General features: G+C 39.9%; 1 protein-coding gene across 1 annotated transcript in view; it reads right to left on the reverse strand.

Moving 5' to 3' along the window:
• The window catches only part of LOC118667350 (phospholipid-transporting ATPase FetA-like), an 80,338-nt gene that overhangs the window by 55,123 nt on the left and 9,772 nt on the right, over positions 1 to 15,443 (reverse strand). Inside the window, exons 2-4 of the mRNA XM_036330467.1 lie at positions 10,357 to 10,401; positions 2,534 to 2,614; positions 632 to 690 (exon numbers count right to left, since the gene is read on the reverse strand). Of these exons, the coding sequence (XP_036186360.1) occupies positions 632 to 690; positions 2,534 to 2,579 (105 nt within the window). The 5' untranslated portion in view covers positions 2,580 to 2,614; positions 10,357 to 10,401. The remainder of the gene's footprint in view (positions 1 to 631; positions 691 to 2,533; positions 2,615 to 10,356; positions 10,402 to 15,443) is intronic.

Consider the following 15,443-nt stretch of genomic DNA (forward strand, 5'->3'; position numbering starts at 1 on the left):
TTGTTTGGGTTCTATAATCGAAACACTGTTTCAACTCCAGCTCTGAGATCCCGACTGGCTGAAAGCAGGTTTCTGGAGTTTGTTTAGCTTCTGTATTTGTAACAATGTTTCAAACTGTAAGCTCAGAGGCCGGCAGCGGCAGGTGGGCAACGTTGGAGTCCTCCGTCACTGAAGCAAGCAAGCCTCCTGTTCACTTCAAGCTGCCTGGCTGCCGGCCGCCATCTTGGCTGGCAGTTAATTTGCATATCGCCCTGATTAGCCAATGGGAAGGGTAGCGGAGGTATGGCTAATTACCATGTTTCTCTTTTATTAGATAGGATGTCTAAATGAAAAAAGAAAATTATGGAACTATGCTTTCATCTGTGTTAGAAAAAGCAACAAGTATTTCTTTTCTAGGAGTTATATATAAAACCCAAAATATTAGATATATTATTCCTGAGCCTAGGTCACTGGATTAATTTTGGTTCTGAGCCTTCACTGCACCAGCCCTCAATGTATAGGAATGTGAAAGAAAGCAGAACCTAAGTTATAGGATCTACATCTACAATGAAGTTCCTGCCCTACCAACAAAGGGGAATATTAGAGGGAAATTTCAGCACCCTTCTGAAATAGTCAGAGACCTGATACTCACTGGATATCCAAGCATACTGTTGAATTCCTCATTGTTGGCTTGCAGATATCTCTCTTGTTCTAAGAAAGAGGAGAGAAATGATGAGAAGGATGCTTCTCTGTAGATCAGTCTGGGATGCTGGCTGCTAGTGAAGATTCATTACCTCACACTTTCTTGCTGAGGATATCTATTTAAAAATGGGATTTTTGTCTCTTTATTCAAAGAATCAAGAAAGCCCTGGCCAGTGTGGCTCAGATGGTTGGAGCATTGTCCCGTGTACTGAAGGACACGTGTTTGATTCTTGGTTAGGGCTCATACCCAGGTAGTGGGTTCAATCCCCAGTAGGGGCACTTACAGGAGGCAACCAATTGATGTTCCTTTCTCACACCAATGTTTCTCTCTCTCTCTCTCTCTCTCTCTCTCTCTCTCTCTCTCTCTCTCTCCCCCCCCCGCTCCCTCTCATTCTCTCTCTCTAAAATCAATAACAACATATCCCCAGATGAAAATTTTTTTAAAAAGTATCAAGAAATACAATAAAAATAAAACCTTCAAGAGTTTCAGTTTTCTGAAGGCAACAGGACTAGGCTGTTATAAACATTCATGTGCAAGTTTTTGTGTGGCCATGTTTTAATTTCTCTTGGGTATATACCTAGGAGTAGAATTGCCGGGTCATATGACAATTCTATGTTTAATTTTATGAGGAACTGCCAAACAGTTTCCACAGCAGTTGCATTATTTTATAATTGCATTATTTTACATTCCCTGAACAACGTATGAGGGTTCTCATTTCTCCGCATCCTTGTCAACATCTGTTAGTGCCTGCTTTTTATTCTAACCATCTTAGTGGATGTGAAGTAGCATCTCACTGTATTGCCAGCATGTAACATGGTCATTGGCATTCATTTTGTGATCAATAAATATTTGTTGAATAAATAAATCAGTCTTTATTGATGATTACTACATTCATTTGCCTTGAATTTACTACTCCCTACAATATTCTGCTCTCTACCTATTACTCTGTTCGTAAGAACACGCAGGAGAAATTGGTCAGTTCATTTGTTTTCCTCAGCCCTTTCTCCTTTAACAGCTATGAGAACAGGAGAGAACTGCCTGGTTTTCCGTTGGTTGGGACTTCACTGACTTTCTCTTCCTGAATCTAGGGCCTGTGCCTTGGAATGGACTTCTTTCTGTAACTCAGGCCTGTGCCCTTAGAATGGGCTCCTCCAGGAATCAGACAACTGCACAATGACAGAAAGTAAAGAAGGTAAGTGTGGCCTTAAATCAGTGACCTAATTTCATTATCTGCACCTTCTCTATTCCCCAAAAGAAAGCTGAAATATATAAATACATTCTGGCTTGCTTTTTCAAAATTTTATGTTAAAAAATTTACCTTTTCCCATGTCAGGCAGTTTCACTCTGAAAGCTGGCTTGGGTGTGATTACCCCAGTGCCCTTTAGTTCTTGGCTTCACCGAAGGAAAGCATGGAAGTAAATGAAAATACTTCCTGACACCATAGCCATAGCCATTTGCTGTGGCCACAAATAGGCAGCAAAGCTTAACCTTATCTGCCTTGGCAATTTCTTTTCACATTGACCACTTCTTTTTAGCAGGAGGTGGTTGTGAAGGATGGGGAGAGGAAAAGAAACACATGCTTTCCTGGTGAACTTCCAAATGAAAGTACAAAAGATGAGAGATTGTAACTACTCCAGTTAGAATTCTCAGATGTCAAAACAGTAGACCTTATACTAGTAAGTACAAAGTATTTACTTTTGTAAAGCATATTTTCTCTACTGGTCAGCTGTTTAGTAGATTAGTAGTTTGACTGGTAGACTGGCTAGTCTGCTTATCTGTTATATGCAAGCACACATTTTTTAGAGGCAATAATAATGACATGCAGACTTAGATATCTCTGAGTTCACCTACCTCCACCAGTTTGTCTTTCCTCACTCCGGCTTTCATATACAGACATTGCAAAGTAGTACCAACTATAATTTGATAGAATTTCTATAAAGGAAATAAAAAGATTTAGAATGAGAATTTCTCATGCCAATAACATTTCACTTAAACATGTTCTTAAGTAACAAGGAACTTGATCTCTGAAATTAAAAATAATCTACCTCTAAGATAGACATGCTAAATTTTAGAATTCATTTCATATGTCCTCAACATAAAGTTATATATTCAAAGCTTAGGAAACAGATTTCAATTCCTGGAAATTAAGTCTAAACTGATGACTACAATCTGTCAGACAAATTATCTGAACCTTGGAAACAGGTAAAAGAAATTAGGTGATCTTTCAGTGTAATTCTGGGATTACACCTTTGATTAGTTTCCTACTGACTGGACTATACTATAACTCTGTAGGACAGAGGTTAACTTATATATATATTTATTCAGTAGAGAAACAAATATTTAAGTCTGGTGAAAAATATAACTCCAAAGGTTATGATTTATGGACTTTAGGACTTTAATAGTTTTGTGTATAATTCAGTAATCTTATCTTAACATTTCTTTATTAAATTGCCTATAAATGCTTAGCTCCTATATTTTCACTTCAAGTGGTCTTAACATCTTACTTGCTTCCTCATAAATTAATGAGTTTAATAAAATCTTTGATACCTGTTCATTTTATATATATGAGAGTCATGTTCCTTAACCTTTTAAAAGTTATAATTTATCAAATCCCATGAGTTTGCTACACAGAAAAATCCATTCTTTCTCTCCATCCTTCACCCAATTCAGAAAAGGCCAATAAAGTATATTTTAGTTAATTGATTTTTTTCAGGTCTCCTAATTCACTAAATGTGGATAAGCCAAGACTAGAAAACTTTACAGGCATTTTCATCTTAATCATCCCAAACAAGATTAGATGGGGGGTGGGGGTGGGGAGTGGGAATCACTTGAGGGAAGTGTAAAGTCCAAATAAAAGGGATTCCCGGGAAACCAAGAGATATTCAACCATCAGAAAACAACAACAAAACTCTGGACAACTATGATCACTTTGGAATGAGAATGAGATTCCAGTTCTGCTCTCTGTGAATCCCAAGTGACTTCATTAAGGATACAGTTGCATCAAATAACTTCAGGAGTCAGGGAGTTAACAGCAGTTAGGTGTGAAACAGCAGAAAATAAAGCGCTGGGTATTGTGACAAATTGGTGAGTGCATGCCTTCTATAAAAGTATCCAAATACGAAAAAGAAAATTAAACACTGTGCAGGCCAAATAAAATTCACTTCTGCTTGTTAGCTACAAGTTTTGTACCCCAACCTAAGGTTCCTATTTCTTCTGTCGATAGAATCAGTGTTCTCCTACCCAATGTCAGTAGTTCCAATATCACCATTCTCTAAGCACCCAGTCCTACTCTTAGCTGCCTATACCCCATAGGTAGGCTTGGGGTTCCTACTGCTGCTGAGAAAGGAGAGCCAAGGATGGGATGCCCTGAAGTTCTGGATTCTCTCCAATCCCTGCAGGGCCATCAAGCAGTTCTGAGAGGGCAGTCAGGCCAAATCCACACAGTAGCACAGCTTGGAATGTGAAATGGTTAGAAGGCACTAAGCCAGTGGGCACATGAGTAATGACTGTTTGGCTGGAATCAGACACTCACCCAATCTTGTGACATTCTCTGCAGGCACATCACATTACATAGCAGCCAACTGGAAAGTACATTTAATCTCAGAAGAGGGAAGGAAGAATGTGAGGGAAGGAATATAAGAAATGGGATGTGTAAAAAAAAAAAAAAGAAAGAAAGAAATGGGATGTGTGTAGCGGGGAGGGGAAGAAACAGAGGGAAGAGGATTAGGAGCCAGAGAACTGGTTTTATATCAAAGTTGGCTACTAAATAATAATAATGTGATTTGGGGTAAGTTATTAACTATCTCATGCCTCAAATTTCTTCTAAAAAGATAATTTTTTTAAAAAAACAGGAAATAGATGAAAACCAAGGTGGCAGCATAGGTAAACACCGGAGATTGCTGCTTAGCACAACCACTTCAAGAATACAACTAAAAGATGGAACGGACATCATCCAGAACCACAGGAAGGCTGGCTGAGTGGAAATTCTACAACTAGAAGGAAAGAGAAAAGCATACTGAGACTCAGAGGAGGTGCGGTACGGAAGTAAAGTACAGAGGTACGAAGGCGCATGCGGAGAGAGCTGGAGGCGGAGGACACGGTTGTCTTTTTCCATCGGTAGGGAGTCTCAAGCTCTGAGCTCCAGTTCTAGGCAAGTCTCTGGGGACCCAGATTCATACGGGAGAAACTGGACTGTCTGGCATTGGTCAGAACTTGAGGGCAGCTTTCTCTCGGAGGTGCTTGCAGCAATTGCCGGGACACTGAGAAGCGGGGCCTCTGAGGGCAGCCATAGCTTCTTGCTCCGCCCTGTTGATCCTCTGGGACCCCTGCCCCACCCAAGCTGTGCGCCAGCTTTTGCATATGAAAGGCCTGGCCCTTTGCAATCTGAAAATTACCTAACAAACTTGCAGCTGGCCCAAGGCCCCATGGCAACTTGCACTGCTTCACAGCTGAGCTCCTGCTGGGTAGCCTCAGGCGGAGGCTAGATTAGCACCTCCTTAGAGATCCAGGAGCCAGTGTGCCCGGTGGTCAGAGTGGGACCATCCAGATTACAACTACTCAGATCCATAAGGGACACACTCGGGGGGCAGACTCAGTGAGCACCAAAGCCCCACTGAAGCAAGTCTTGCCCCAGAAGGGTGTCTGCAGCACAGACATTCTTCCACTGCAGACACACCTGATTCTCACAGCTAATTGGCCTGGAGGTCAATTCCTCCCAGTGATACCTACAACAATCAAGGCTTAACTACAACAAGACTGTGCACAAAGCCCACAAGGAGGTGCACCAAGAGTGTCTACCTCAGGTAATTGGGGAGGCTGAGCCACTAGGCCCTATAGGACACCTAGCACAGAAAGCCACTCTATCAACACAGGGAAGCAGCCAAAATGCGGAGACAAAGAAACAGGTCACAAATGACAGAAATGGAGGAAAGCAAACTACTGGATATAGAGTTCAAAACCACACTTTTAAGGTTTTTCAAGAACTTTCTAGAAACCGCTGATAAATTTAGTAAGACCCTCAAAAAGTCTGGTGAGACTGCCGATAAATGTAGTGAGACCCTCAAGAAATCTAGTGAGACCCTCGAGGTTATGAAAAAGGACAAACTAGAAATTAAGCATACACTGACTGAAATAAAGAATATTATACAGACTTCCAACAGCAGAGTAGAGGATCGCAAGAATCAAGTCAAAGATTTGAAATACGAAGAAGCAAAAAACACCCAACCGGAAAAGCAAAATGAAGAAAGAATCCAAAAATACGAAGATAGTGTAAGGAGCCTCTGGGACAGCTTCAAGCGTACCAACATCAGAATTATAGGGGTGCCAGAAGAAGAGAGAGAGCAAGATATTGAAAACCTATTTGAAGAAATAATAACAGAAAACCTCCCCTACCTGGTGAAAGAAAAAGACTTACAAGTCCAGGAAGCGCAGAGAACCCCAAACAAAAGGAATCCAAAGAGGACCACACCAAGACACATCATAATTAAAATGCCAAGAGCAAAAGACAAAGAGAGAATCTTAAAAGCAGCAAGAGAAAGACAGTCAGTTACCTACAAGGGAGTACCCATATGACTGTCAGCTGATTTCTCAACAGAAACTTTGCAGGCCAGAAGGGAGTGGCAAGAAATATTCAAAGTGATGAATACCAAGAACCTACAACCAAGATTACTTTATCCAGCAAAGCTATCATTCAGAATTGAAGGTCAGATAAAGAGCTTCACAGATAAGGAAAAGCTAAAGGAGTTCATCACCACCAAACCAGTATTATATGAAATGCAGAAAGGTATTCTTTAAGAAGAGGAAGAAGAAGAAAAAGCTAAAGATACAAATTATGAACAACAAATGCACATCTATCAAGTGAATCTAAAAATCAAGTGAATAAATAATCTGATAAACAGAATAAACTGGTGATTATAATAAAATCAGGGGCATAGAAAGGGAGTGGACTGACTATTCTTGGGGGGGAAAGGGTGTAGGGGATGCGGGAAGAGATTGGACAAAAATCATGCACCTATGGATGAGGACAGTGGGTGGGGGGGTGAGGGCGGAGGGTGGGGTGGGAACCGGGTGGAGGGGAGCTATGGGGGGAAAAAAGAGGAACAACTGTAATAATCTGAACAATAAAGATTTAATTAAAAACAAACAAACAGGAAAGAGAAAGACCCACTAAGAAATTTTTCAGAGAGAGGTTGAGGGGTAATTATGTGTTACACACTAAGAATGGCATTAGTTCCCATTATGGGGTTGAGAGGAAGAGTTGAGAGAGGATAAAATTAAATAAGGTATGAGAATATCTGCCACTTTGCTTGGCACAAAGAAGTCAATCAATAAATGGCAAGGCTTTATAATTTTAATATATACGCCTGCCAGATTGGCAAAATATTTAAAGTCTTAATAATATTGTGTTGTAGAGAAAATGGAACTTCCAGAACACTTACATACTGCTGGTGATATTAAAAATCAGATAACCACTTTGGAAAACAATTTGGTCTTACCTAGTAAAGTTGATGGAGCATTTACCCTATAAGTCCATCTTTAGGTATATACTCTAGGACAGTAGTCAGCAAACTGCGGCTAGTGAGCCACATGCGGCTCTTTGGCCCCTTGAGTGTGACTCGTCCACAAAATACCATGTGTGGGCGCGCACGTACAGTGTGATTGAAACTTCGTGGCCCATGCACAGAAGTCGGTTTTCGGCCTGGGCGAGTCTATTTTGAAGAAGTGGGGTTAGAAGAAGTGGGGGGTGTCGGTTGGTCCGTCGGGCGACAGGAGACACGGGATACACAGCGCGGGGGAGGCGAGGCGCACGCGCGGTTCATGAACGAGTTGAGTGAGCCAGTCAGTCGGCAATCTCATGTGCAGTGGTTAGTGCTAGTCGCGCCTGCAAATTGCACGCAGGTGACAAAACTACCTACTCGAAGCATAAAGTTACCTGTATTTTTCCAATCAGCTGCAAATCCTACAGGTATTTTTGTCATCAATTTAAGAATAGTAATTATTTTGTGTTGGTGGCTTTATTATTATATTGACATTGGCAACTTTGAAATGCTGGATTTAAAAAACAAAGAACTGTGGAGCTTGAAATTTGAACGTCTTTGTGCTGATAAAGAAATATTGGAGAAAAACAAATGTGAACTTAGTTCACAGTACAAGTGGTCTGCTTTGAAAGACCTGGAGAAGGAAGATATGTTGATTTTTAACACCTGGAATAGTATTCCTGACTCATATAATCAACTGAAAAAACTAGCGTTTGCTGTTCTTTCCTTATTCGGGTCTACACATTTATGTGAACAATCATTTTCAAGCACGGACCTTATCAAGAGTAAATTGAGAAGTCGTCTTATTGATGAGAACCTGGAATCATGCCTAAAATTAAAAACAACAACATACAAACCCGACTTACCCAAACTTTCCAAGGAGATGCAAGGCCATTGTTCACATTAGTGTTTGTCAGTAATTGTCATGATTTAATTTTATGGATATTGTAAAGTAAATTGTAAGGAATTTAATTTTATCAATAAATAATATCATTATTAAGTATGATATCAAGTTTTATTCAACGTACCTACAGTTTAACTAAGACTTAAAACTTTAAGTAAAGTTTATTAAGTTAATTTTGGAGAACGTTGTGGAGTGAAAGAAGATGTAGTGTCAAGGATTGAGAAAGGTATGTTGAGATGGCTTGGACATATAGAGAGGATGAACGAAAGGAGATAGACGAAACAAGTATACAAGACAAGTGTGGATGGGAAAGTTGGAAGGGGTCGACCTCAGCGAATGTACCTCAATCAGATTGAGGACGTTTTTAGCAAAGGCCAGCTTAGGAGTACCCTAATTAAGTTAATAACAATGTACCTACCTATATAGTTTAAGTTTAAAAAATTTGGCTCTCAAAAGAAATTTCAATCATTGTACTGTTGATATTTGACTCTGTTGACTAATGAGTTTGCTGACCACTGCCCTAGGGAAACTCTCACAAAATGGCATATACAAGGATGTTGTGCAGTAGCACTGATCATAACAGCAAAACTTGAAACCAACCAAATAGCTATTAATGGTGAATAGAAAAATAACTTGTGGTATGTTCATACAATAAAAGCTATGTAATAGTGAAGATGAGTGAACTAGAGTTATACACATTAACGCTGTTAAATCTCAAGAATATAATATTTACGAAAAAACAAACTGAAAAAAAAAGATGTACAGTACTAATCCATTTTCATAAAGATCATGCAAAACTATATCATTAGGGATACATATTTTCATGGTAAGCCTGTAAGAAGCAAGAGAATGAAAAATATAGAATTCAGAATAGAAGTCAGGGAGAGGGAGGAGAGAAGGGATTGAGAAGAGCATGCTGAGAGCTTCCAGCCACACCTGTGCTCATCTTGTTGTTGCCCTTTACAATTTACACACGTTATAAACTTTGTATCTATTCAATATATAACAAAAGACCTAAAAATTAAAGAGACTATATCAACTGTATAGGAAATACTCTCCTGTATTACTTGGAAAAGTAATTTTTAAAATACCCTTATTGAAAGAGTCGGTACAATTTGGGTCACTACATTTTAAAAAATGTTTTATTTTGAGATAATTTTTAATTTTCAGAAGATTTCCAAAAATAGCATAGAGAATTTCCATAAACCTTTCACTCATCTTACTGTTATGTTAACAACACCTTATAGAACCATAGAACCATTAACAGACTAAGAAGTTAACCTTGGCATAATATCATTAACCGAAGTGCATAAACTATTTTTTAACCAATTCTTTCCACTAATGTACTTTTAAAAATTACAGGATCCCACATTGTATTTAGTTGTATATTTCCTCCAACATGAGACTGTTCCTCATTCCTTCCTTTTTTTTTGTTTTATCTTAATACTTTTGAAGGTTACTGGACAGTTGTTTTACAGAATGTGCCACAACTTGAATTTTGCTTTAAGTTAGGGATTCTTTTCACAATATTCACCACATCCCTTTTTCCCACTTCTCTCTCCAGAGGTAATCATTGTTCATGGTTATGTTTTGATATCTAGTAGGAAAAATCTCCTTGTCCTTCTTTAAAAATTTTATGCTATCCTTACATTTTCTCCTAAATATTGAAATCAATTTGTCATGTCCTAAAAATTCCTGTGCGACTTTTAGATTGAAGTCCTTCAAATTGTAGATTAATTTGGAGAATGGACATATTTTCAACATCAAAATTTTTCACCACTCACTCTGTAAATATATATTAAGCATCTAAGCATTGTTGGTGAAAATGTAAAATGGTACCGCTGTTACGGAAGACAGTATGGTGGTTCCTCTAAAAATTAAAAATAGAATTACCATATAATCAAGCAATTCCTTTTGTGGGTACATATCTAAAAGAATTGAGCCTTAGCTGGTTTGGTTCAGTGGATAGAGGGGACTGAAGGGTCCTGGGTTCAATTCCAGTCAAGGGCACATGCCAGGGCTGTGGGCTCCATCCCCACTAGGGGGTGTGCAGGAGGCAGCTGATCAATTACTCTCCCTCATCATTGAGGTTTCTATCTCTCCCTCTTCCTTCCTCTTTGAAATTAATAAAAGTATATTTTTTTAAAAATATTAAAAAATATTTTTAAAAACCTATTTCCACCATTGTTATCATAGCTTTCTTTTTTAAACAACTTGAAAATTAAATCACTTACCTGTCTGCCTCAAGTCTTCAGGTAGAATGTTCTTCTCACTTCCCTCTAAAAAGAACATTCAAACATTACTCTCAAATGTGAAGTAATATCACCAATGGTAAGAATCACTTAGATAATAATCTCAAGTTCAACATTATAAATTTTTTCTTCACACCTTTACACACACACACACACACACACACACACACACACACACAGTCTTAAGCCCATCCAGTGGGAAGTCAAGCCTGTGTTTTGCACTAAGAAATTTCTTAGAGATCCAAAATTGTTAAAAGTTTCTTGGTGAGCTTCATTCAGTCCTTTAATGAATGCTCCGAGAGCACACGCGGTCAATTTCTTGGCTTTGTGGTTGGAACATGGGACAGTGCAGTACTAAGCAAATACTATTATTGATTGGTGAACTCTGGATATCTCAGCAGATATAGGCTGAGCACTTACCTAAAATATAAAGTTTTATGTATCTCATCTCAGAGAAACACCACCTAAGAATAAAACAAAAAACTCCTTGTCAGTTAGTCCAGGTCCTGCTGATATAATAACTAGAGGTCCAGTGCACAAAAATTTGTGCACTTGGGCGGGAGGGGAGGTCCCTCAGCCCGGCCAGTGCCCTCTCACAGTCTGGGACCCCTCAGGGGATGACCACCTGCTGGCTTAGGCCCGCTCCCTGGGGGATTGGGCCTAAGATGGCAATCAGACATCCTTCTGGCAGCCCGGCAGCCCTCGGGGGATGCCCACTTGCCAGCAGGGAGCAGACCTAAGCTGCAGTCGGACATCCTTAGCGCTGCTGAGGAGGCAGGAGAGGCTTCCACCACCACCGCTGTACTGGCAGCCATCAGCCTGGCTTGTGGCTGAACAGAGCTCCTCCTATGTGAGAGTGCCCTGACCACCAGGGGGCAGCTCCTGCATTGAGCGTCTGCCCCCTGGTGGTCAGTGTGTGTCATAGTGACCAGTCATTCCCAGTTGTTCTGCTGTTAGGGTCAGTTTGCATATTACCCTTTTATTATATAGGATAGAGGCCTGGTGCATGGGTGGGGGCCGGCTGGTTTGCCCTGAATGGTGTCCCGGATCAGGGTGGGGTCCCGCTTGGGTGCCTGGCCAGCCTGGATGAGGGGATGATGGCTGTTTGCAGCTGGTCACACCCTCTTCAGGGTGGGGGACCTGCTTGGGTGCCTGGCCAGCCTGGATGAGGGGATGATGGCTGTTTGCAGCTGGTCACACCCCCTTCAGGGTGGGGGTCCCCACTAGGGTGCCTGGCCAGTCTGGGTGAGGGGCAGAGGGCCGTTTTCAGGCTGGCGGGTGACTGAAGCTCCCAACCTCTCCTTTTTTTCTTTTTTTAATTCTGGGATTTATTTACCTTCTATGGCTGTCACTGGAACTGAGAGCCTGCTTTAGCTCTAAGGCTCGGCTCCAGCTCTGAGACCTCAGCTGCTGAAAGCAGGTATCTGGGTTTGTTTGGGTTCTATAATTGTAACACTGTTGCGGTCCTGCTAGCTCCAGCTCTGACGGCTGAAAGCAGGTTTCTGGGGTTTGTTTAGGTTCTATAATTGCAACATTGTTTCTTAGACTGCAGCTCAGAGGCCGGCAGCGGCAGGCGGGGAACCTTGGCTTCCTCCATCACTGGAGCAAGCAAGCCTCCTGTTCGCTTCAGCTGCCTGGCTGCCGGCCGCCATCTTGGTTGGCAGTTAATTTGCATATCTCGCTGATTAGCCAATGGGAAGGGTAGTGAAGTTACGGTTAATTACCATGTTTCTCTGTTATTAGATAGGATATCTACCATTTATCAAAATTTACTGTGTACTGTGTGCTTTACACATTTAATCTTGTGTAATTTTCACTAACACCTGGGCCTAGAAAGAGGGTGGTCCCCCCCACCCCCTCCCCTTCTTCTTTTTTATTTTTATTTATTTATTTATTTTTACAAATATATACCCTGAGGCTTAAGATTAAGTGATTTACTCAGGATCATACAATCAGAATGTGGTAGTTACAGTGGTAGATTTGAACCCCTGCTTGCCTGACTGCTCTTGACTACTATACTATATCATCTCTTTATAGACTTGGCCACAGATGAAGAGATGGTTGTGAAGTGGGTTTTTAGGGCAGTAACTGAGAACTATGGTCAAATAAGAAGGAGTACAATTTAAAGTCTTAAATACCCAGATGCTCCTCTTTGATAGATCAGGCACTGAGCTCAGGGGGAAATCCATTAATCTGTCCCAACACTTCCGCATCCCTTATTTACTTTTGACCCAAAACTCTTAGAGCAATCTTTCCCAAAAGTGTGGTCCATAGACCAACTGTTTCAAAGAGACATGAAAAGTGCTTGTGGAAAACATAGACACCTGACTCCCTCCCTGGATGTATGGGATCAGACTCTCTGGGGAGGGTGGCAGCAAGAATTTTAGACTCATCATCATCTTGAGGCAAAAGAGTTAGGGTAATCAGAAGGAAGTAAATGGAAAGCTAACCTCCATAATAATCAGTCTGACAATGGATCAAATTGGTGTTAAGAAAAACACAGAACATAGCTCTCGTGAGAAAGCATAAGGTCCTAACATTGTTTTGGACCTGTAAACGATTTTGAAAATTGTCTGTTACAATGGCTTTCTAACAGTGCTCCATGAAGCATGAATTCTAAAATGGGACACAAGAAAAAGGGATTGGCAGTTGGAGCTTAATGTCCTAAAACAGCAACTGCAGAAGCTCCACTGGTATGTATGTTGTAGCCTGGATTTTTGTGTAAGATTTTATCTAACTGCACGGTTTTGCTGATTTAAAAAATGCAAAACCTTGGCTGCACACAGGAAATTTAAAAAAATCTCAAGGCCCAGAATTTTCCCCAGACCAATTAAATTAAATATATGGGAGTGGCTTCCAGGCATCAGTATTTTTCAGCATCATGTGATTCCAATGTGTTGCCAAGGTTGGGAACCAATCTGATCTCTGCTTCCTCATTTGAGATCAAAGGAGACTAAGATCCAAAGAATTTAAAGAAAATCAGAACTAGAATAAGGATCTCCTGACTTCCAGCTCACTGTGCTAAGTTATCGCTCCACAATTCAGAATGAACCAATTATTCCTCTAAGGTAGAGAGCATCTGAGTCAAAACTGTTATGTAATTTCACCTTTACAGAGCTCTCTAGACTTTTAAAGAGTACTTCATATAAATTCTATCTTTAAATTCTTATAAAGACACTGGGAAGTAGACAGAGCAAAACTTATTAGATCTGTTTTAGAGATGAGGAAATCAGAGGTCAATTAACTTGCAGTGGCTTAGAGGTAGAGCCACAATTAAAACCTTTATCTAACTTCTGAATTAAATTTGGCAAGTGTTTATTGAGTGCCTAGTCCAGTGATGGCAAACCTTTTGAGCTTGGCGTGTCAGCATTTTGAAAAACCCTAACTTAACTCTGGTGCTGTGTCACATATAGAAATTTTTTGATATTTGCAACCATAGTAAAACAAAGACATATTTTTGGTATTTATTTTATATATTTAAATGCCATTTAACAAAGAAAAATCAACCAAAGAAATGAGTTCAAAGGTGACACGCGTGTCATAAGTTCGCCATCACTGGCCTAGTATGTATTGTTGTGACATGGTCAAAGATGCAAAAATAAATAAAACATCATCCATGGCCTCAATTAGGGTACAAACTTCTTGGAAAGACAGAGACAATTAGAACACTGCATTACCTGGCTTATCCCTTGGACTAGCAAAAGCTGAAAACTTTCCTCAATTGGCCTTGATGACCAAGATCAATTATTTCCAAATTCAGTCTGTAGCTTCTAGTTTCTTCATGACTATGGATACTAAACCTAAGAGATTTGTATATAATTACTGCATCTCTAAGCAAGGCCATGATTGGTTCTGGACTCAAGAGAAGAGAAAAGGATGCAGTTTCAGTGAGGTTCATTTCATACTCTCCAAAGCCAAGGATATGACTCAGCATAAGACCAGGAGATTCCAAAACAAAGAACAAGATGGGTAAGAAAGGGTGTTTACAGAAATAACTATTTCCTTTTCACAGCATTTTAGTAAGTGGACAGTTAGAATGTATATTGTTGAAGATGACTACTGCACATCAAAAGAGAAAATAATATGCAGGAAATAATATTTGTATCTATAATTCAGAATGGCGAAGGTCACAGATGGATAAGAATGTTCCAAGACAACTTTTTCATGAATAATTAATTCATCAGACATTGCAAAATGCTGCCATCCAGATTTTATTATATAAAAGATAAAGACAGAACCAGGAACCCCGGTTTTATTTATAGACTGAAAACAATGGCCAGGAAGTCTAGCACAGTTGTTTTCAAACTTTAGAATGCGTCAGAATCGCCTGACAGGCTGGGTCCCAACCCCAGAGTTCTCATTCTTGTGGTGGGGTTCAAGAGTTTACACTTCTTACAAATTCAGGTGATGCTGATGCTGTTGGTTCTAGTCCCATACTTTGAGAACTGCTGCTTTATCTACAAGATACACACACATTTGTTGACAACTTAGCTAACTCTATTGTTGACTTGTAATGATACTTACTCCACCAACCTAATGGCCGAAGACTAAGAAAAAAGGTATGACTAGTAAACTAAGGAGATAATTTATTTAAGAGTACAGATGAATGAATTTGTGAAATATGTGTTGGGCAGAGGCAACCAAGCGAGGTAAAACTAACAAGTAGGAAATACCATTTCCCTTTAAAAGCTTTTACTTATCTTGAGGCAGACATGAATTTTATGTCTTGTACTCAAGATAACACCCATTGAACCTCTTTAATGTTATCCGTGGTTTCATCCTCAATTCTTTTTTTTCCCCCTCACTGGTCATTTTTTCTGAGTTTTGTTAGTCACCCCCATGATTTCAATTACTACATATGTGTGTGTGTGTGTGTATAAATATATATATATCAGTGGTGGCCCCAGGTTATTAACTCCCTATCTGCATGCTAATGATTCAAAAATCTGTAATTTGAGCCTAACATTTTATCCTGGGTTTCAGTACTACATATCCAAATGTCTACTTAACATCTATATTTGGATGTCACAGAAATGCCTCAAAATCTGCATGTACTGATGAGTGACTAC

This window comes from Myotis myotis, unplaced genomic scaffold, assembly GCF_014108235.1.
Source record: "Myotis myotis isolate mMyoMyo1 unplaced genomic scaffold, mMyoMyo1.p scaffold_m19_p_12, whole genome shotgun sequence".
In the NCBI taxonomy this organism is placed as follows: Eukaryota; Metazoa; Chordata; class Mammalia; order Chiroptera; family Vespertilionidae; genus Myotis; species Myotis myotis.